Raw genomic sequence first — 23124 nt, forward strand, 5'->3', positions numbered from 1 at the left:
GCTCTAACTCTAGACAGACTTCCAGAAATCTTCTTGGGAGGGTGAAGAAAAAGTGGCACATTATACATCAGCTCATATAGCCTTGGTGTGGAAATGATGTGTGATATGTGTCACTTCTATTCATATGTTATTAGCCAAAACAAGTCACTTAGCCATGCCTAACTCCAAAGGGGATAGAGAAGTGCATTCCTGCAATGTTTCTGAAAGAGAGAGAGAGAGAGACAGAAATATTTGGTGATAACACTAATGATTGCCACACTTTCTTTCCTCTGAATATCATCTGTGGGACTTTGTGGAGGTAGGATAGTGGTGTGTTCTTCCAGACAGGATTTGAATTTGTTCCTGCCAGTACACTGGGGCACTACCAGTCAGAAGCCTCTTTCAATTCATGGCCAGAAGTTTTTTTTGAATGATTCAGTTGTGAATGGTAACTTTCCTTACAGTGCCGTGGTGATGGGAGGTGACTAGGCTGAATTTATGTCTGGGTCACCAAGAGGTGTGGCCCTTGAGGGTCCCAGTTTATGGAAGGGAGCCTCTACCTTGGTTGGGTCCTAGACTTTATTTTCTGTTTCTATCTCCCAGAAAGGTCATGAAAACTAAAATTCAAGTTTGTCAAATTCAGCAAATGCTCTCAGAAGAGAAGTAATGTCAGCTCAGTGATGCTGTTAAGAAGATCAAGGGGTGCCTGAGCGGCTCAGTCTGACTTTGCTCCTGTCATGTTCTCTCAGTTTATGAGTTTGAGCTCTGCATTGGGCTCTGTGCTGACAGCTCAGAGCCTGGAGCCTGCTTCGGATTCTGTGTCTCCCTCTCTCTCTGCCCTACCCCACTTGCGCTCTGTCTCTCTCTCTGTCTGTCTCCCTCAAAAATAAATAAACATAAAAAAATAAGACTAACAATTAGAAAATAATACAGCATATTCAGTTGTTTTCATAATGCAGGTTAGTCCAAATAACCTAGCCTGCCATACCATCTGAAACAGAACCTCTGGAGGTATCCTGCCCCATACAGAAGTCACAATATGTGGCTATTTCAACATAAAGATATTAACATGAAATAAAATTTAAAAATTAGTTTCACCTTAGCCACATTTCAAGTGCTTAATAGTCATATGTGTCTAGTCGACTCCATATTGGACAGAGCAATTACAGAACATTCTTGTTATCACAGAAAGTTCTATTGGACAGTGATACTTGCAGACCTGAGATTGGGTGAAGCAGTGATTGATAACAATGAAAGATGGGTAAGGAATGGCAGCAGAGACCCCACTCTCTTATAGTGGACACCTATCAATGTACTGCATTACAGGGGATCATCTCACATTCATTCATGATTTTAGTTTTTCATTTATTTAACAAATATTTATTGAGTGCCCACCTTACAGCACCCACTGGGTGTAAACTGGTGAATAAAACAGCTATGACCTCTGTGGTTGTGAAACATACAATCATAGAAGATATTCTTACTATAAGGCTTACTTACCTTAAGACAAAGGAGCCGTTTTCTGTGGTTCCATCCAGAAAGCCTGACATAAAGGGCAATAGGCTCCAGAAGCAGGCACATCTGGGTTTGAATCCAAGCTCTGCATCTTCTAGTTAGAGTAATTGATCTTCATGAGCCTTAATTTCCTCATCTACAAAATAAGGATCATATCACTTACTGTATGTAGTTATCTTGAACATTAACCACATAAACACATATAAAGTACCTAGTGCAGTGCCTGGGCACAAAGGGAGGGGCTGATAATGTGCCCCCTTGGCCAAGAGGTGGTTAATTGTACACATGATTTAAAATCAATGCCATGCAAATATAATAAGCTTCTCAGAAGTCAAGTTTTTGTCGAGCTGCTTCTGGTGAAACCAGAATCAGAGCTTGTCTTGTGATTGTCTCAAAAAGAAACACCAGAAACTGCATGTGTAATATCACCCAATGCACACAAGAGGCCGCCAAAACAGACACCACACCAAAGTTTTTCACGACTGCTGTTATGTTCCCATCCTGTTTTTTCTTGGACACCAAGCATTCATTTAATAGGCACTCAAGTACCCCAATTAGGAAAACCACATTGTTATTGTAAAGTAGTATCTGCCACACACCAAAATAAATTCCTGATGGATAACAGCAGTAAGTGTAAAAAATGCAACTATAAAAACTAAAAAAAAAAGAAAGAAAGAAAAGAAAAAAAAATAGTTGTCTTGTTTGGGAGTGGTGAAGAAGTTTCAAAGCACAAAAGGAGCAGGAAGGAAAATACAGGTAGATGTGCCTATATAAAAAGAAAATTAAATGCATAAAAAATCCATAGACACAATTAAAAGATGATACCCTGAGACAATTTTGTAGGAAGTGTGAGAAAGGAAAGTTAATGCACTTAGCATAAAATAAGATGTGTAGCTTGAACATATAATTCCCAAAAGAAGAAAAAGAGATCTTAACAAATGCACTAAGAATGAAGTCACTACAAATAAATACTACAATGAGATTCCATGACCTGACTACCAATTACAACAAATCTCTTGACAAAGAGATTTTAGAGTAATACAAATTGGGGCCCTTGGGTGGCTCAGTCGATTAAGGATCCAACTCTTGATTCAGCTCAGGCCAAAACTGAGCTTGGGTTTTCTCAGTCTCTCAATCTTTCTGCCCTCCTCCCCCAAATAAAATAAAACTTAAAAAAAAAACTTAAAAATTGGTATTGGTGAAGGCATCTGTGAAATGGGTGAAAATGGGAATGATTTTTTTGGAGGATGATTTTTCAATATTTATTTATAGCCTTAAAATAATTAACATGCTGAAGATTCAGTAATTATATTTCTAGGGATTTACTTTAGGGAGATAATAAGAAAGTTGCATAAAGACTCACATCAAAGAAGCTCAGTTTCGTGTTTTGCTTTGGAAAATTGGAAACAGATATCCAGCAATATGGAAACATAATTTCTCAGACTTTCATACTATTTAATAATCAACATCTTTATGAACATTTTCTCAGGTGAAGGACAATATTTGGTGTATAAATCAAATTTTTTTAGAATGGTTTTTTTCGTGTGTTTTGTTTTTTAAAAATTTACATCCAAGTTAGTTAGCATATAGTGCAACAATGATTTCAGGAGTAGATTCCTTAATGCCTCTTATCCATTTAGCCCATGCCCCCTCCACAACCCCTACAGTAACCCTGTTTGTTCCCCATATTTAAGATTCTCTTATGTTTTTCCCCCTCCCTGTTTTTATATTATTTTTGCTTCCCTTCCCTTGTGTTCATCTGTTCTGTGTCTTAAAGTCCTCATATGAATGAAGTCACATGATATTTGTCTTTCTCTGACTAATTTCGCTTAACATAATACCCTCCAGTTCCATCCATGTAGTTGCAAATGGAAAGATTTCATTCTTTTTGCTTGCCAAGTAATACTCCATTGTGTGTGTGTGTGTGTGTGTGTGTGTGTGTGTGTGTGTGTGTATACACCACATCTTCTTTATCCATTCATCCATTGATGGACATTTGGGCTCTTTCCTTACTTTGGCTATTGTTGATAGTGCTGCTATAAACATTGGGTTGCATATGTCCTTCAAAACAGCACACCCGTATCCCTTGGATAAATACCTAGTATTGCAATTGTGGGGTCGTAGGGTAGTTCTATTTTTAATTTTTTGAGGAACCTCCATATTGTTTTCCAGAGTGGCTGCACCAGCTTGCATTCCCACCAACAATGCAAAAGAGATCCTCTTTCTCTGCATCCTCGTCAACATCTGTCGTTGCCTGAGTTGTTAATGTTAGCCATTCTGACAGGTGTGAGGTGGTATCTCATGGTGGTTTTGATTTGTATTTCCCTGATGATGAGTGATGTTGAGCATTTTTTCATGTGTCGGTTGGCCATCTGAATGTCTTCGTTGGAGAAGTGTCTATTCATGTCTTTTGTCCATTTATTCACTGGATTATTTGTTTTTTGGGTGTTGAGTTTGATAAGCTCTTTATAGATTTTGGATACTAACCCTTTATCTGATATGTCGTTTGCAAATATCTTCTCCCATTCCATCAGTTGCTTTTTAGTTTTGCCTATTGTTTTCTTCGCTGTGCAGAAGCTGTTTATTTTGATGAGGTCTCAGTAGTTCATTTTTGCTTTTGTTTCCCTTGCCTCCAGAGATGTGTTGAGTAAGAAGTCGCCGTAGCCAAGATCGAAGAGGTATTTGCCTGCTTTCTCCTCGAGGATTTTGATGGCTTCTTGTCTTACATTTAGGTTTTTCATCCATTTTGAGTTTATTTTTGTGTACGATGTAAGAAAGTGGTCCAGGTTCATTTTTCTGCATGTTGCTATCCAGTTTTCCCAGCACCACTTGCTAAAGAGACTGTCTTTATTCCTTCCTTCTTTGTGAAAGATTAGTTGGCCATACGTTTGTGGGTCCATTTCTGGGTTCTCTATTCTGTTCCATTGATCTGAGTGTCTGTTTTTGTGCCAGTACCATACTGTCTTGATGGTTACAGCTTTGTAATACAGCTTGAAGTCAGTGTACAAATCAGTTTTTACAGTATGATTTCAATTTTGTAAAAACAGGTGTCAGCATGAAACACTAGAGTATCCATTGGTCTTACCTTTATTCTGGAGTTTCTATCACTCTTTTTTTTTTCACTCTTTTCTCATGACTTGGGCATCAGTGGGGTGTTTCTATAATCACTGCCCCCAGGGTAGGGTTATTACTATAGAAATGTGGAGTAAATGAGCCAAGTCAACGCTCTGTGTATGCAATTCAAAGTAGACTTCTGTGCTGGAGGACAGTGGGTGGTCAGACAGAGAGGGCCTTGTGGCCTCCTGGATGGAGGGTGGAAGGATGTAGAATTTGGGGAGAACAGGGAGGAAAATATCTCAGCTGTGCCATCAGAAGAAGGATGGTGGCCGTGAATAAGAGAGAACCATATACTTTTCAGTGGATGCCCACGGTGCATCCTTTAACGCTACGATACTCTCTTTAACGCTACGATACTCTCTTTAATGCTATGATACTCTCTTTAATGCTACAATACTGTCCAAGCCCCACAAAACTCAGATGCCATTTCCAGATGAAGGATGGGGAGACAGAAATTTTGAATGATTTCTGAGTTTGTACAAAACTGACTCTTCTTCCCCCTCAGTTGGAATGAAGGTTGAAAATAGTTTAAGCAGTCTAAGAGAAAGGTAGTTATGTATTCTTAACATACCTTGGAACATGGATTTAGAAACTTGTACCTGATATATATATGCTTATACATAAATATGTGTCTGTATAGCTACCTGTATTCATATCAATATTTATATGGAAGTCTTTAGAGAAAGTGCTAAAAAGGGAAACTAGAATATTAGCAGATTATCTTTGTTGTGTGGTTATGGATGATTTTTATTTTCTTGCTTTAATTTTTTGTATTTTCCAGAAATTCCACAATAAGCAGGTATGAAATTCATAATGCAAACATTATTGTTTTTATTATTATTTAACTATAGCATCAAAGGCTAATGACAATCTGGAAAAAATATTTATAAATCATCATACAGACCAAGCTTTTGTTTTCTGTTTCACAAAGCAGCCCTATCAATCAATCAAAGCACGTAAGCATATGAAATGTTGCTTAATTTCTTTCATGATAATAGAAAAGCAAGTTACTACAATTGCCAGATCCTATCTTTCTTCTATCAGATTGGCAAGATCATGAACTTTGATTACACGTTGTGTAGGTCCTGTCACACACTGATGGGTGTGTAAGTTGTAAAACCTTTATGAAGGGTGATTTGGCAATAGCCATCAAAATTACAAATGAAAAAACTCAAGGATCCGGCAATTTCTCTTCCAAGAGTTTATGGGAGGGCTATAGAAAGATATGTGTAAGTACACAGTTACATAATAGCAAAATATTTAAAATTAAAGTTTATAATAGCCAGATATTGGAAATATTAGAAACAAATGTCTTTCAATAGAGAATTTGTTAAATAAATGATCAGTACAATAGAACACTATGAAGAATGTTTTTATGTACTGAAATAGAATGAGCTCTAAGATATCTTGTTAAGAGGGAAAAAAAAGAGTTAAAACCAGAGTGTATACTATGCTACTATTACACCTGCTATCATGTATAAAGAACAAAAACGTATCTATATCTATCCATCTGTTTTTCTTGTATATAAATAATACAATAGCTAATGTTTATCAAACAATATGTAGCCAATACACTGCTCTAAGAGCTTTATATAACTCAGTTAATCTTCAAAACAGCCTGTGAGATTGGCACTATAACTATCATAATTTCCATTTTATAGATGAGGAAATTCAGGTGCGGAGGGGTTAAGTGAGGCTGGGAGCAGAGGGGAGGGCAGGTGAGAGGCGAGAGAACTGACTGGTGGACACAGAAAGAGGAGAGACTTTGCACTGCCTGCCCTTTGGTGTCCTTCTCATGTGACTGCATTGCCTATTATTAAAAAGAATGAGGGGCGCCTGGGTGGCTCAGTCGGTTGAGCGTCCAACTTCAGCTTGGGTCATGATCTCACAGTCCATGAGTTCGAGCCCCGCATTGGGCTCTGTGCTGACCGCTCAGAGCCTGGAGCCTGCTTCTGTTTCTGTGTCTCCCTCTCTCTCGTTGCCCCTCCCCTACTCGTGCTCTGTCTCTCTCTGTCTCAAAAGTAAATAAAAACATTAAAAAAATTAAAAAAAAAAAAGAACGAAAAGGACGTGTCTGTCTTGGACCTCACTGTATTACACTTGCCCAGAGGTGTCCATCTGTGGATGTGCAGTCCTGGAAGGAACACTGGACCAAGAAACAGAACATCTGGGCTGCCTCACTCCATCATTAATGTGTCCTCTCCTGGGCCTTTGTATCAGCTTCTGTAGAAAAGAAGTGCTTCAGGGTGATGGTCATGGTGACATTAAATTATGTCAGTGTTTCCTAATCTATTTGAGAATTTGAGTCATCTGGGAAGCTTTAAAATATATAGCTTCTCAAGCTCCCATGAGCACATACTCTGATTTAACAGGACTGGGGTCCAGGTTGGAGGTCTGCATTTTTCAAAAGCCTCCGCCCTCGGCAATTCTGACATAAAATCACCTTTAGAAACTCTGGACCACATGATGTCTCCCTCCCAGTTCTAAATGTCCACATCCTGTGAAGTACTGAGCATCCTATCAGATCCAAGCAACCCATTATCTGGCTCCACCCTTCTCAGTCCATCTAGCTGGTCTTGGAGGCTGCCTTACCTCCACGCCCACCTAAAAAGAAAAGGCAAATTAAAAGGAGGGGCTGTGTCTCTTGATCCAGATCTCCACACCCACTGCCACCTTCATCCCCACCTCCCACTCAGTCCCCTTCTCTGGGTGCTGCCTTCCAAACGTCGAGCCTGTAGTCTCCAGGGTTGCCACCACCATTCCAAGGTACCAAACCCAACCCGGAGATAGGAATTTCGACCCATCGTGGAATTCACACGCGGACCTGAATCCTCTGTGGATTCTAGCCTCTTCCCAAAGGCATTTTATGCCCTGCCATGGTATTCTGGGTGTTTTGTATGCTAATCCCGCCTACCGCCAGGTGGTCTATGAAGTTGGAGCTCTTAAAAGAAGTGCACAACATTCCCATTTTAGTGAGATGTTTTGGACATTCCATGATCTTCCGTCCTTCTTCTTCCCTTCCTTCCCCTCCCCCGTCCCGTCTCCTTCCATCAAGGAAAGGGTTCTGATCACTGCTCTTCCAGCCCACTTAGAGAGGAGGCTGAGTGTTCAGTTCACCCAGAGGCCCAGGGAGAACGTGGCTCCCACCTCTTGCAGTTTTATGATGAGTCTCTTTCCATTGCACAAGGCAGTTATTAATCATGACTGATGCTCACTGACCAAGCCCAAACAAATGTGTGGCACACTCCACATACCACACACAGTCACAAATGTTTGCTTTGCTCACATGGGCCCGCACGAGGATACCATTTCCTCCTGGGAGGAGCCACAGGACCGGACCTCGTAGAGCAGCCACTCTGCCTGCAGCAGGAGGCGCAGGGCCCCCGGCTTTTGCCCATCTGGTTTTCCAGGACGAGCACCCACGATGAAACGGGGTTGGCTGCCAGCTTGCCACCCGAGGAGACGTGGAAGGGGAGGACCCATTCCAGAGACAGAGGCCGCGGCTCCCTCTGACCTGGGCTAATGACGGCTGGCCCGTGTTTGGCCATGATGACAGGTCTTTTCGAAGATGGCATTTTTACCCTCTGGACAAATAGCAGTTGGCCCGAGTGGGGCTTTTTTATGAGTTGAGGTACTCAGGGCTGGAAAATAAACAGGCAGCTAATGAGACGTTCTTATGGAAACTGGCATAAATAATAACAAAGGAAACATCCTGTCCCCTGTGCCAACACCCTCCGGTGAGGGGCTATAAAAGCTGCTGGCCGCTGGCCACCGTCAGACGTGGGGAACTCCGGCCGCGCTCCTGACCTGCCACCTGACCAGCCGGGACCATGGGGTGCTGCCCGGGGGACTGCTTCACCTGCTGCCCTCAAGATCAAGACTGCTGTGAAGTGTGCTGCTGCCAGCCCGCCTGCTGCGGCTGCTGCGGGTCCTGCTGCGGCTGCTGCGGGTCCTGCTGCGGCTGCGGGGGCTCGGGCTGCGGGAGCTCGGGCTGCGGAGGTTGCGGGAGCGGCTGCTGCGGGAGCGACTGCTGCGGCAGCGGCAGCGGCTGCGGCTCGGGCTGCGGGGGCTGCGGGTCCAGCTGCTGCGGGTCCAGCTGCTGCGGCTCGTCCGGGTGCTGCGGCCCCGTCTGCTGCCAGCCCACGCCCGTTTGCGAGACGAAGTGAAGCCCCCTGTCTTCTCCGCGGAGGTGGCCCAAGCAAAGCCTGCACCTGCTGCACGTGGGGACCCCTCGTCTCCGGGACCTTCCCCGCATCCAAGACAGCCTCCTGCCTCCGTGTTATTGGTAGACGAGGGCTTGTTCTCCAGCGCCTGCCCTGGTGTTTCAAGGCCCCGAGCACAAGAGCCATATGCTGGTGAGAGATGGAAACTGGTTCCCATACAAAGTGATCCCGAAGCTCACAGGGTGAATCCCCATGGCTTTATTTTCATGGACTCACATGTCTTGTCTCTATAAGGCATCCTCTGACTCAAGGTGGCTTTGGGACTGACCCTTCTCCTCAGCTCTCTGCTGCTTTTTGGTGCGAAGATTTCTTTGTTAACTTCTTAATAAATTCGAGCTTGCTGGCGTAACCAAATTAGTTCTCCCGCCTCTTCCTTGGCTCCCTCTTGGGCACCGGGCCAGGAAAATTTACTCTGGCATCCACAGTCAGGGTTTTGAAATGTGGTTTGTGGACCACTTGCATCAGAATCACCTGGGGACTAGTTAAAATGGAGATTCTGGAGCTCCCCCACCTTCTCCCCCACCCCCAGACAGGCAGAGTCAGAATCCACAGGGGAGTGGCCCGCTGATCCGTGTTTTTAACAAGAACCCTAGGTGTAAAATAAAATTTCCATGTGCTGCATGAGATTTCACTTGGGGGGGGGGGGGGCTTTTAAAAATACAGATTCTTAGGCTTCACCATGAGAGAACTTGTCCATTAGCTCTAGGGAGGCAGCCCCAGCCAGGACTTGCATTTTTAAAATGCAGTAAATGGGTAACTGCTGAGGTTGGCCAGGGTTTACTCTTGAGCAAGGGGCATGGCTTCCTTCAGCATTATGGCTCTCCTAGAATGGTTCTGCAGGAAGGCTTCAGGTTTGGTCAGAACTTTCTTGCAAAGTCAGGGGAAGAGGCTTTGGTGAAACAAGCTTGATTCAGAACGGAAGAGAGTCCTGTGGCAAAACTTCGTGAACATGGTGCCTATGGATGTTCTGGGAACTCCAGTCCTTTCTTCTAGCCAAAATGCTTCGGCAAAGTCTGCCTCTTCTGGGTTAGGTTTTCCTGTCCTGAGACCAACTGTACTTCTGCTTGAGTCCCAGGGATGCAAGGGGTGAATGTACATCTGCCAGGTGGGGCCTGAGCCAGGTGTGTGTGGGTCCAGTCGGAAGGTTAACATTCAAAAAATAGTTGATTCAACTTTTTGCTGAACATGATCTTTTTTTAAAAATTTTTATATTTTATTTTATATTTTAGAGAGAGAGAGCGCGCGCGAGTGCAAGTAGGGGAGGTGCAGAGAGATGGAGACAGAATCTGAAGCCGGCTCCAGGCTCTGAGCTGTCAGCACAGAGCCCGATGCGGGGCTCAAACTCACGAGCAGTGAGATCATGGACCTGAGCCGAAGTCTTAACCGAATGCTTAACCGACTGAGCCACCCAGGCACCCTTCTTGCTGAATGTGATCTTAAGCTACATGTGGAATAAAGCTAATTCTGCTCTTGCCTTGGAAGAACAATATTTATTTTTATTCCTGCAAAGCAGTGTTTCATTCAACAAACAAGAAAAAATATTTTTTTAAATTCAAGTTAGTTAACATACAATGTAGTCTTGGGTTCAGGAGTGGAACCCAGTGATTCATCTCTTACATATAACACCCAGTGCTCATCCCAAAAAGTACCCTCCTTAATGCCCATCACTCATTTAACCCATCCCCCACCCACCTTCCCTCCAACAGCCCCCAGTTTGTTCTCTGTATTTACGATACATGCCATTAAGCATGGCAATGATCTCTAAAAATACGAAAAAATGCAGAAAAATCTGAAGAAGCAATAATAGCCACCTGGATTCTCAACTTCAGCATTTGTCACTGACATATATGTTTCCAGACTCCTTTTAAGCATATTTACAAATAAAACTGGGATGTTATTTTTACTTTTTTTACCTTATTTTTTTTATAAGCCAACTTTTTAAAGGTATAATTTATATATAATAAAGTGCACCTAATTATAGTATACAGTTTGATGACATTTGCCAATCGTATATACTCAAGTAACCACCACCGCACTCACGGTATAGAACTTTCTATCATCCCTCAAATTCCCCAGTGCCTCATTTGCAGGAAATCCTCCCCACCCCTGACCCAAGACTCAGGCAACCATCAACCTTTTGCCACTTCTAGAATCTCATATAAATGAAATCATGCAGTGTGAACTCTTCCACTTAGAATAACATTATTTATATTTATCCTTGTTGCAGATATCAAAGTTCATTCCTATTTGTTAAATAGTATTGCATTGCATGAATAAAGGACATGAAAAAAATATTCATCTACTGATGGGAATTTGGCTTGTCTCCAGTTTTGGGCTATTATGAATAAAGCTGCTATGAACATTCATGTATAAATTTTCTTGTGGACATATGTTTTCATTTATTTTAGATAAATACCTAGGTGTTGGATCGCTGGATAAATAGTGTGGCAATGTTTAACCTCATGAAAAAGCTACCCAACTGTTTTGTGACTGTTTTGCCACCAGCCGTGTCTGAGATTTCCAGTTGTGGCACGTCCTTGGTAACGCTTGATATGGTACATCTTTTTTATTTTTAGCCATTCTAGCAGCTATAGAGTGCTAGCTCATTGTGTTTTCATTTTTTTTGTTTCATTTAAAAGTCCAGCAATACTACTAGTGTCTTACTTGGGAGAGACTTCAAACTTTGAGTCTGCCCTGGCTCAGTTTCAGACTTACTATGTAGGTCATTCTTTGCGCTGGTTGGAATTGGCCTCCTAAGAACTAACTCTTTAACTCCCAGGACCAAACCACAGCCAGAGCATGAGTGTGCCAACAGTACAAAATTGCCAAGAGGCCAGTAGGTCTGCATTGAGCAGTTGTGATTCAGAGCATCTGATTCTTCTATTGCTTATGATATGGCTTCCCGGATGGGTGAGAGCAGGGAAGTGATTTCTTTGAATTAATGACAAACCGCTGCCTTTCTTAGCTGCCCGCAGAGGTCCTCATTCATTTATCAATAAATATTAATTGTAAACTGCCTATGTTTCAAACATTGTTCTGGGTGCTGGATATATATCAGTGAATACACAAAATCCTTGCCCTTTGGTACTTATATAACGTCAAGGGAGATGAAAGCTATAAGAATAAAGTAGAGGGGCACCTGGGTGGCTCAGTCAGTTGAGCTTCTGACTTGGCTCAGATCATGATGTCATGGTTTGTGAGTTCAAGCCCTGCATCAGGCTCTCTGCTCTCAGCACAGAGTCAGCTTTGGATCCTCTGTCCCCCTGTCTGCCCCTCCCCTCTCCCCGCTCATGCATGCTCTCTCTTTTTCTCTCTCTGAAAAATAAATAAACTTTTAAAAAAGAACAGAGTAGAAATGTGTAGATTGTTAAAAGATCGGCTAATTCCACTTAGCAGGGAAGGATTCTTTGGGAGGACTATATGGCATAATAACAGGTGATGCCACATTAAATTTCTCACCTGAGAGAGTTTATGAGGGACTTGTGGGAGGAAGGCCATCTCCATGTGAATTGCATTGCTGGCTTAGCTGAGGAAGACGAAATGCATAGACAAACTGGAAAGGTGGAGATCAGGATCTTGGGGGCTCCTTCTCTGCCTTACCCACTGCAAGACTGTTGTCCACAAAGTCTTCTTTTCCAACTGCCTGAGAGCTAAATCTCAAGGATGACACTTCTTGTTCCTAATCTTCCACTTTCAACCACTGGATTCTATAGATTCTACCTCCATAAAACCTCTCATATTGCTCCAGTCCCATGACACTGCCCAGTTCAGGTTGTCACCAGGAAACTTTTGAGTAACTGCTCCAGAACGCTGATGGTCTCCTGGGCTCCAGACTTGCCCTCCTTCTCCAATACCTTTGCCATAGCCAGAGATGCCTTTCCAAAGAGCAAACTTGGCCAAGTTGTTCCCTTGTTTAAAATACCCCCATGTCAGTATAAAATCCAACTACTTGTTGTGGTCCACAAGGGCTTTCATGGTAGAGTGCTAGTAACCCTTTTAGTACCATTGTTGTTCCTTCCTGTCCCCTGAATCTTCCATCCTGGCTATGGAACAATTTACTGCTCCCCAAATGTATAATGCTTTTGATCAGCCTTGTCTAATTTCCCAAAAATCTTGTGGGTGTTTCTCCTGGCTGCCCCCATAGGACCAGTGCAGCCATCTGTCATAGCACTTGTACGTATACTTTACCATAATTGCTATGGATGGATCTGTCTCTCTCCTAAACTCGGACTCCTTGAGGCAGGAATTGCAACTCATTCTTTTTGTAGCCCTCTCACGGAGCCTGATGATGGCTGAATCGAATGGATGAATAAAAGAGAAATTGAGTAATTGCATAAATTAATGAATGAAGGGAGAGATGATGAATGGATGGCATGATGGTTCAGCTTTTCTAAAGGAGAGCCTGGATTTTGCATTGATGTTGAAAATGTGTTGTGGGGCTGGGCCTTTACTGAACAAGGATGTCAGGCCTTGGTGTTTAGAAACCTAGGATTCTTGGGGTGCTTGGTGGCTTAGTCAGTTAAGCATACAACTCTTGATTTTGGCTCAGGTCATGATCTCACGGTTCATGAGATCGAGCCCTACTTGGGATTCTTTTTCTCTCCCTCTCTCTGCCCCTCCCCTGCTTGTTCTTTCTCTCTCTCTCTCAAAATACATAAATAAACATTAAAAAAAAAGAAACCTAGGGTTTGTTTCTCATCTTATGTCTGTCTCAGGTAGTAGCATTGACACACTTTGAGAAAGCATCTGTATTCTTTGCTTTGGTTCACAATGTCTTTGCAAAAGATCTCTGGCCTTTCCTCTTTATCCTTTGGGTTTTGGAAGTGTCTTTCTTTTAGGAGCTATTAAATCACCAAAAGCAAGAGAGAGTCTGGAGGGCCACTGAATGCTTGAGGTATAAGTGGGTGGGGGGAAAACAGGGAGGAGAAGCATGGAGGCAAGATCAAGTACTTTCTGGAGACAAGTAGAGCCAGTGGTCTGGGACAGGACCGTTCATAGAACAGGACGGAGGGCAGCACAGTTGGCTGAGCCTATGACATGCAGCTTTGACAAAGTCTTTTGAGAACTTTCAGACCAAACAGAATGGTGAGGAGGAAGGAGAGCATCCCTAGATTAGGGGGCAAGCTGAGTGGGATCTTTAGCAAGTGACTTAAGCTTTCCAATTTCAACCACCTTTCCTTTTCTTTACCTATAATGGGAAGAGACAAGTTCTTATCTTGGGGGATTGTTGATGGTTTTAAATAAGACCATTTCTGCAAAGCATAGTCATTTAAAATCCAGCCCAGACATCCCTTCTCCCACAGAGCTCACCACTGCTCTCCTCTACTAATCCCTATATGTCTATTGTTGACCTTACCATGGCACTGCAATGAGTTTGCCTGCATGCTTGTCTGCCCACCAGAGAATGAGATATGTGGGAAGGAGTGAGTAGGTCCTATTCATGTGGACATCCCTAATGGCTCCCTCTCTCCCCACGGCTTGGTACAGAGGACTAGAAGATGGATAAATTATAAGTTCCTCTCTTCTTCCCCTGTTCCTGCCACTCAGAAACACAGATCATTCGGTTTGAAGGCCACGAGGCTTATGCCAAGATGATCTGTTGCGCCGAAGATTCCAAATTTAGCAAGTCAATAAACAAACAGCTTCTTTATGGGTAGATAAACAACTTCCAGATCAACAAACCTTGGCATAATAAGATGTTCCTCTGAAAACCGGCCCAAACAGCAATGAGGAAAAGACGCAGGGTCTCCAAACAGCACATGCCAGTGAGTTGGTATAAAAGTGAGGGCTTGGGAGAGCTGTCCCAGTCAGGCAGCACCCCTCTCAGCACTCACAAGGAGCAGAGGCACCACCACCATGTCTGGAAACTGCTGTTCTAGGAAATGCCCATCTGTGCCAGGCGTCTCTCTCTGCTCCACTGAGGTGAGCTGTGGAGGGCCTGTCTGCTTGCCCAGTTCCTGCCGGAGCCAGACATGGCAACTGGTGACCTGCCAAGATAGCTGTGGGTCATCTAGCTGTGGTCCACAGTGCTGTCAGCCCGCCTGTTCTGTGAGCAGCTGTGCCCAGCCTGTGTGCTGTGAGGCCACCATCTGTGAGCCCCCCTGTGTTGTGAGTAGCTGTGCCCAGCCTGTGTGCTGTGAGGCCACCATTTGTGAGCCTTCCTGTCCTGTGAGGAGCTGTGCCCAGCCTGTGTGCTGTGAGGCCACCATTTGTGAGCCTTCCTGTCCTGTGAGCAGCTGTGCCCAGCCTGTGTGCTGTGAGGCCACCATTTGTGAGCCTTCCTGTCCTGTGAGTAGCTGTGCCCAGCCTTTTTGCTGTGAGGCCACCATCTGTGAGCCCGCCTGTGCCCAGCCTGTGTGCTGTGAGGCCACCATCTGTGAGCCCGCCTGTTCTGTGAATAGCTGTGCCCAGCCTGTGTGCTATGAGGCCACCATCTGTGAGCCCGCCTGTGCCCAACCTGTGTGTTGTGAGGCCACCATTTGTGAGCCTTCCTGTCCTGTGAGCAGCTGTGCCCAACCTGTGTGCTGTGAGGCCCATTCCTGCCAGCCGGTCCTCTGTGTACCCACTCCCTGCCAGTCCATCATCTGTGAGCCCAGCTGCTGCCAGCCAGTCATCTGTGAGCCCAGCTGCTGTTCAGCTGTCTGCACTGTGCCTAGTTCCTGCCAACCAGTGGTCTGTGAGCCTGTCTGTCAGCCGGAGTGCCCCACGCCTAGCTGCTGTCCATCTGTCTGCTCTGTGGCTAATAGCTGTCAGGCTATCTGCTGTGACTCCAGTCCTTGTGAGCCATCTTGCTCAGAGCCCAGCAACTGCCAGCCAGCTCGCTGTGTGGCCCTGGTCTGTGAGCCTGTGTGCCTTCGCCCTGTCTGCTGTGTCCCAAGCCCTTGTGAGCCGCCTTGTGTCTCGAGCACTTGCCAAGAGCCCTCTTGTTGTGTCTCCAGCATCTGCCAACCCATCTGCTCTGAGCCCAGCCCCTGCTCAGCAAGTATCTGTGCACCTAGTCCATGCCAACCTACTTGCTACGTAGTCAAGCGCTGTCGGTCCGTCTGCTGTGAGCCCGTTTCCTGCCCATCTGCCTCCTGCCAACCTCTCTGCTGCCGCCCAGGGTCTTCTGCATCTGCCATCTGCCGGCCAACTTGCTCTAGGACTTTCTACATACCCAGCTCCTGCAAACAGACTTGCTCTCCTTTGGTTCCTTACCGCCCAATCTGTCGTCCAATCTGTCGCCCAATCTGCTCTGGACACATTACTTACAGGCAGCCGTATGTGACATCCATCTCCTATCGCCCTGCCTGCTACCGCCCATGCCACTCCATCCTGCGCCGACCAGCCTGTGTCACTTCACTGTCTTACCGTCCGGTCTGCTCCCGCCTGCCTTGTGCTGACTCCTGTAAACGAGATTGCAAAAAGTCCACTTCCAGCCAACCAGATTGCACTGACTCAACGACCTGCAAGGCTGAGGTCTCAGATTCCAGTCCCTGCCAGCCCACTGAGGCCAAACCCACCAGCCCAACCACCCGTGAGGCTGAAGCCACCCCGCCTACTGCCACCAAGCCTGCCGACCGCTGATCTGGCCTCAGCCCACCAATTCCTGCAAAGCAAACCTCCAGCTGGAGAGAAACCTCGACTGCCCTCCCCAAAGCTCACAACGACTTAGAATCTTTCTTCACCATCACTCACCATCTTCTTACACTTCGAAAAACTCACCAGAAATTTCAGTATCCTAATGGTCCAAATGCAGGCCCCCTGGGCACTGAGAGGGGGATCATCCTGAGCTCCTGCCCACTGCTGCCATCAAGCTGAGAAGAGCTGCTTCGCCACATCATCTGGAGTCTCTTTCCCAGCGTTAGGTTTTTTTCTGTCCTCATGCCTGTGTTCCCTTGCTGGGTGTGCTCATGTTCCTTGGGGACTTCTTCCATGAGAAAAAGATATTTCACTGTCCAATAAAGTGGCTAAGTTGAAGTGGCATGTTATTCTCATTGTGCTGTTGTTAATATTCATATTCTCATCAGCTAACTTATTTTGACAGCAACTTCATCCACTCATCCATCCATCCTTCCAACACGCTTCATTAGACAGCTGTTGGCTGGGGACTGTGGTAGGCCGTAGGACTGAGAAGTCAGCCTTTGCTCTAAGGGAGCTCACTGTTGGAGTGGGGATGGGGAGAGACAGATAGGCAGAGAGACAATTACTGCGTTCTGTTGTGCTAAGTACTGGGACAGAGGCAAGCACAGGGCAGTCTGAACTCAGCAGGGTACGGGGAGAGATAGGAAAGAATTCTTGGGGAATGTGAAATTGAAGCTGGGTCTTTCAGCACAAATAAGAATGAACCAGGTCAAAATCAGAAAGGAAGAGCTTTTCAGGCAGAGGAAACATATACACGAATGGGGCTTGTGAGCACACTGTTCGTTAGTGAGGCTTGGGCAGAGGTGTGTTTAGGGGCATGGTGAGCTCTAAGGTCAGTTAAGTAGACAGTAGTGACCTGAACCCATTGGGCCTTGTAATCTATACAGAGGCATTTTCGTTTGGTGCATGGTTGACATGAAGGCACTGGGAGGCCATATGTAGAGCAGTGACATGAAGAACACTTGGTTTTGGAATGTCCCTCTGGCCTTGGTGTAGAGAAATGAATGGAGGGGCATGGACTTGGATATAGGGAAACTGGGGAGCAAGCCAGTTGACTTTGGGGTTCACAGTGGAATGAAAATAAGTGGGAGGTCACATGTACAATAAGAAAGACAACCTGGATTTTTTTTTTTTTTGTGCAAGAGCTTTATTTATATTCTCCTAGTCTCTGTAAGGCACAATCCTTGTGTAAACTTCATACACAGCCTCTTACAATCCTAAGGACAGAGTCTCTTCGGAGTAGTCTCTTAGGGCACAGAATGAGGGGCTATGTCTAGTCCTCAAGGTGCATCTTGGGCTAACCTAAGCACAAGAGGGGGTAGAGCAGGGTTTCTGAACTTCAGTGCTATTGATATTTTGGGCTAAATAATTCTTCCTTGTGGGCATCATTCTTTAACATTGTAAGATATTAAGCAGCATCTCTGGACTCCACCAACTAAATGCTGGTAGCATCCCCTGAGTGTGGCAACCAAAAACGTCTCCAGACATTGGCAAACACCCCTGGGGATGAGGGGCAAAAATCAACCCTGTTTGAGAACTTCTGGGTGAGACAGCAGCAGAGGGAGAATCTCAAAGGTGGAACTTATCCTGCATGTTGCTGTCAGGGGTACTGTCTCATCAGCCTATTGAGATTTATCTCCATCTCCTTCCAGAGTCAAGAGAGGAGTTGGCCAGGGCTTTAAAATCTCTGTCCCAAGCACAGACCCAGTGTTTCATGCAAATCATAGCAGTTCTGTGAAATAAGATGCTTTTCTCTCTATTTTACAAGATGAAGAATATGAGTGACAAACAATCCAAGGGCCCATCAACAGAGACAAGAACATTGTGGTGTAGTCACTCAATAAATACTATGCTGCAATGAAAACTAGACAATGGCCATATGTAAAACAGGGGTGAACCTGACCAGTGTAGAGTTGATACAAACAAGCCTCCAGACCGCATATATATTTAAAGCTGAAAAACAACACACACACATACATGCACACACACATGTATGAGTATACACACATGTATACATATGCACATGTATACACACTTACACATATATACCTTATGTATATTCACAGGGGAATGCTAAACACAAAATCCAGGACAGTCACAGCTAGAAAGTAACATACAAGAGTAACATACAGCATAAATGCATGTAACATACAAATAACATACAGAACATACGGTTCAGTCCAAAGTTTGTGTTTTTTATACATCACCATGTCTCTTGGTGTGATCACAACAGCCCTTGGTGATACATTCGATGTCTTTAGTGCCTTGCCATAGCAAAGTGAAAGGTCTCCCTATTGAGAGATACCTTTTTTTCATCTTTATTGAGGTATAACTGACAAAATTGCAAGATATTTAAAGTGTACATTGTGATGATTTGATACACACATATATTGTGAAAAGAATCCTCCTATCTAATCAACTAACACATCCATCACCTCATATTTCTGGGGATGTGAGAACATTTAAGTTCTCTTAGCAAATTTCGATTATGTAATACAGTGTTATTAACTAGAGTCACTATGTTATATATTAGATCCTCAGACCTTATTCATCTTATAGCTGAAAGTTTGTACCTTGTACCAACCTATTGAGAAGTTTCTTTAGGAGAAAAAAAGGCAAGAGCAGAATCAGAGAAAGATGGATGTTAAAATCGATTACTTTAAAAACAATAAAAGTGGTATGAATGAGCACAGGACATTGGTACCTTTTTCAGAGCGAAGTTGACATGGCTTCTCAAATATATTCATGTTCCCATTATCTGATCTATTTGGTAAGACCAGAAGTATTTCTCCTGAAAGATGGAGAGCTTTGGGATGTAGACCTTCAGGAATAAAACAGTGCAGTGATCTTTGCAGTTTGCAAGGTGCCAAAATGATTAGTGATGAGTTGGATGGCAAAAGGAGTGATCGGGGCAGTAACACAAAAAGCAATGGTTAAAAAAAAAGGCATTTTAATGACAAGGGTGAGGATTTCCCAGGTCATGATCTCATGGTTCATGAATTTGAGCCCTGTGTCAGCCTCTGTGCTGATAGTGGGGAGCCTGCTTGGGATTTTCTCTCTCCCTCTCTCTCTTCCCCTCCCCCACTTGCTTTCTCAAAATAAATAATAAATAGACTAAAAAAAGAGTAAAAATAACTTGAACAACAGCAATGCAGTTAGTTGGTAAATTCTTGGTACTTTGCACCCTTGGGTAATGAGTCATCTTGTCCTGTGGAAAGCATTAGTAGCAGAGCCCAGAAATGAGACTCTACCCTATTGGGATCCCAAGGCCATGATCTTTCTATTCTGTCATGAATTTCTGGTGTGAACCAGGTCAGGACAGGGAATGATGTGGGTTGCTGAAGTTGGCCAGTAATGCAGAGCCTTGACAAATCTAGAAAAAGACGGGAAGAATCAGTACAACCAGCACCTCATAAGTCCCTCTTGGAAGAGGCTGATTTAATCCTTGGGAAAATACTTTGCAGTTATTAAAATTTCCAAATTAAAAGAATGTATTTGGGTGTATGGATAAGTGGAGGTAAGTATTCATACCAGTTTAATCTAGTTGATGACTCTAGTCACTAACGGGCAAATGGTCCCCAGCAAGGGGCCTGGCCACCTGCCCACTAGCTAGTGCACTGTTGTACTAAGGTCAGTCTTCAATCACTATATCACAGTCTTTCTCCTCCACTCCAAAGTCAGGAGGTCTAATAGGTGATTACAATCTGAGGTTTGGGGGTCAGTCCCAACTAGGTTTGGATCTTGTTTCAACCTCTTATTACTTGCATAATTTGGAGAAATAGGATTTAAACTCTCTGAGTTAGTTTTGCTACCTCTAAGATAGCAGTGAGAATTGCAGCTACTAATGAGGACCATTGCGAAGATTCAATGAAAAATGCAGTCAAGGGCTTGGTATATAGTAAGTGTGCTATAAATGGAATGGAAGCCATTAGTATTAGCATTAGTATTAGTATTAGTATTAGTATTAATATTAGTATTAGTTTACTAATAAAGTTGGGTTTCAGGAAAGCCAAATGGGTAGGTTCTAGAAAGAGGTGGAGACACTGAAGTGTCCTTGGGATGTACTGCCTGGTTCACCATCTCAGACATTGCCCTCTTTCAATTGGGTCAAGGCTTCATTTCCTGATTGTCTAAATGGTGCAGAACTGCATTCCTGGTGGAAGAGCAAGTTGCTTTGGCTGGGCTGAGGCCTTCTGATGAGAGGTTAGCACAGGGAAAGGCCCACATCAGGGAGGCTGGAGAGCAACCTGTAAAAAAGACAGCTCATTCCAGAGCAGGAGCAGCATCAACGAATCCAAACTCGGCAAAGAAAACTCTCAACTCAACAGACAAGTTTTTAAACTGGGGACAATATCTTCCAGGCTCCTGAAGCCTACTAATCAGATGTTTGTATACAAATGAGTAGAAACAATAACAAGGAAAGATGCTCTAAGTCATACCAACACCACTGAAGAGCTATAAAAGCCCCTATAAGAGATATCTTTCACACCCAGGTATACTGAGTTTGCAACTCCCTAGCGAGCTTCACATCAGCACCATGGTGGACAGCTGCTGCCCCAGAACCACCACGGCCATTCCAGCTCTGCCCACCTTCACGTGCTCAAATGGTGGCAGTTTCCAAAACGGTATCTGTTTGCCTAGTTCCTGCCGGAGCAGAACTTGGCAGCTGGTCACCTGCCAAGAAAACTGTCAGCCATCCAGCAGTGCACCAAGTGGCTGTGAACCTGCTTGCTGCCAACCTACCTGCCTTCCGGCAACTTCTTGTGTTGGTTTTGCCTGCCAACCCATTTGCTCCCGCACAGCCTGCTATGAATCTGGAACTGGTCAGTCTCCTTATTTGGAACCCTCCTGCTTGGAACCCACCAGTTGTCAGGCAAATTGCTGTGAAGCCATCCTCGACCAGCAAAGCTCCTGCCAAGAACCTGTCCTTGTGTCCAGATCAGCTTGTGGCCAATTGGTCTCCTGTGATGCTAGGTCCCAACAGCCATCCTGCTCTGAGGTAAATTCCTGTGCTGAAAATTCTTGCCCACCAACCATCTGTGCAGCGAGTCCATGTCAGCTAACTTGCTGTCAACCAGGTTCATGTCAACACATCAATGGTGAAGATCAGACCTGCAAATTAACTTATTACCAACCCATCTGCTACATTTTCAAGACTTGCCCATCGGTTCCCTGCATGCCTGTTCCCTGCCAGCCATCAACTTGTGTGTTCAGTTCTCGCAATCCTACATGCTACGTATCGTCCCCTTGCTGGTCGCTTTGCTGCCAACCAGCTCCTTCCATATCTTTCATCTGCCAGCCAGTGGCTAACTGCCAGCCCCCATGTTCTGTAAAGAACCCTTGTAAACCAGTTTCCTGTGGCACCGTGCTTTCCAGCCAACCACCTTGGGATGGATCCACTTCCTGCAACCAAGGTGGCTGCACACCCCCTTCCTGCCAACCAGCTTGCTGTGTAACAGGTTTAGGCAAATCATCCGGCGGTGGCTGCAATGGTCTCCAACCAACTGCCCCAAGTGTCTGCAAAGCCAGCACCTGCTCGCCAACTTCCTGCCAACCCAGCCATGAGTCCAACGTCTGTAAGGCAGCGCTTCGCTGATGGAGCACCCTTCACAGCTGCTTTGAGGTCTGCCACTATGTACAAGTGCATAGCCGCCCTATGGTGCCCTCTTCCTGCTGAGCACAAATGCTATCTGTGGGCTAACTTCATTCTGAGTCCAGCCCCACATTCTCTCCAGGCGCTGATGAGCGGACTTGTTCAGCCACTAAGAGATCTTTCTTTACCAAGGAGGACATTTCAGCAGGCATGGTCCTCTCTATGGCTCACATTTCCTCATGTTGTCAATTCATTTCACCTCAGCAAAGACTTCTCTCCAGTATTTCTTTTCTCTCTCTCTCTCTCTCTTTTGTTTTGATGTAGCCAAGTCTTTAAAAAGACTCCTTTGCTGCTAATAAAAATGTGAGTGGTGGAGCATAATGAATAAAACTCTCAGAATGCTTTCATTCCTTTCAGTACACCTCTTCATAGATTTCCTTCAGGTCACATTTGAACACGATGACCTTGGGTCCTCTAAGTTAGTGGTTCCCCTTGGTCTGCAAGGGTGGCTGGTGTCTGCAATTATAGATGCTCAATCTGGAAGGGAGAAAGGGCAAACAATCCCCTGGCTTCCAACCTTTATACCACCAAAAGCTCTTTTGAGTTGAGTGGCCTTCGTTTCCCCACAGTGAACAGACTTGGGAAGCCAAAGACAGAAATGGTCCAGGGAAGCCACGGGTTAAAATAAACATAGGTTTGGGGCAATGAGAATAGCTAAGGGTTAATTCACTTAAAACTGGTTTTAATGATCATTCACCTAATGGCCAATTCAATAAAATGTAAAATTAGAAATTTTTTGTTGTTTGCTTATGTCTTTGACATTTTAAGAGACAGTTTTAATAACAGTCTAAGATAACATCTGAGTGAGTATTCCTTGTATGTAATTATCAAATCTAAACATTTGAAAAATGGTTGGACTGGTTTTCTTTTGGAGAAAGATTACAAGGAGGTTTGCAGAGTGTATCTGTGGCAATGATGTAAAATCCTTCTCCGAGGGGATCTGGCTTCCCCTTTCATCAAAGTCTCTGGGTCTGTGAAATGATTTAGGTCTGAAACTCAAAACATTCCTACACA

At 44.5% G+C, this 23124-nt stretch overlaps 3 protein-coding genes across 4 annotated transcripts; all 3 read left to right on the top strand.

The window, feature by feature from the left end:
- Positions 1 to 7929: 7929 nt before the first annotated feature.
- On the top strand, positions 7930 to 9188 carry LOC109258602 (keratin-associated protein 17-1). The gene has a single exon (XM_019435514.2). It carries the CDS (start codon positions 8442 to 8444, stop codon positions 8775 to 8777), a length of 336 nt encoding a protein of 111 aa, XP_019291059.1. The 5' UTR covers positions 7930 to 8441; the 3' UTR covers positions 8778 to 9188.
- Positions 9189 to 14652: 5464 nt separating this feature from the next.
- Positions 14653 to 16793, top strand: LOC109258503 (keratin-associated protein 16-1). 2 transcript variants are annotated; one of them, XM_053892545.1, is made up of 2 exons: positions 14653 to 15095; positions 15306 to 16793. In XM_053892545.1, exons 1-2 carry the CDS (start codon positions 14691 to 14693, stop codon positions 16398 to 16400), a joined length of 1500 nt encoding a protein of 499 aa, XP_053748520.1. In that variant the 5' UTR covers positions 14653 to 14690; the 3' UTR covers positions 16401 to 16793. The 2 variants fall into 2 exon arrangements, with proteins under 2 accessions (XP_053748520.1, XP_053748519.1); XM_053892544.1 differs by having other exon boundaries at positions 14653 to 15081; positions 15352 to 16793.
- Positions 16794 to 20961: 4168 nt separating this feature from the next.
- KRTAP29-1 (keratin associated like protein 29-1) lies at positions 20962 to 22845 on the top strand. Its single transcript, XM_019435326.2, has one exon. The coding sequence runs from the start codon at positions 20995 to 20997 to the stop codon at positions 22051 to 22053; it is 1059 nt and encodes a 352-aa protein (XP_019290871.2). The 5' UTR covers positions 20962 to 20994; the 3' UTR covers positions 22054 to 22845.
- The last annotated feature ends 279 nt before the right edge of the window (positions 22846 to 23124 follow it).

The sequence above is a fragment of the Panthera pardus genome, unplaced genomic scaffold, assembly GCF_024362965.1.
Source record: "Panthera pardus isolate Hobbes unplaced genomic scaffold, ASM2436296v1 HiC_scaffold_3, whole genome shotgun sequence".
NCBI classification, from domain to species: domain Eukaryota; kingdom Metazoa; phylum Chordata; class Mammalia; order Carnivora; family Felidae; genus Panthera; species Panthera pardus.

Excerpts from the sequence above, each read along its gene's own strand:
- LOC109258602 (XM_019435514.2), top strand. The coding sequence starts at position 8,442 with ATGGGGTGCTGCCCGGGGGACTGCTTCACCTGCTGCCCTCAAGATCAA.
- LOC109258503 (XM_053892545.1), top strand. The coding sequence starts at position 14,691 with ATGTCTGGAAACTGCTGTTCTAGGAAATGCCCATCTGTGCCAGGCGTC. Across the intron at positions 15,096-15,305 it reads CCCAGCCTGTGTGCTGTGAG|GCCACCATTTGTGAGCCTTC; the intron begins GCCACCATTTGT and ends GTGTGTTGTGAG.
- KRTAP29-1 (XM_019435326.2), top strand. The coding sequence starts at position 20,995 with ATGGTGGACAGCTGCTGCCCCAGAACCACCACGGCCATTCCAGCTCTG.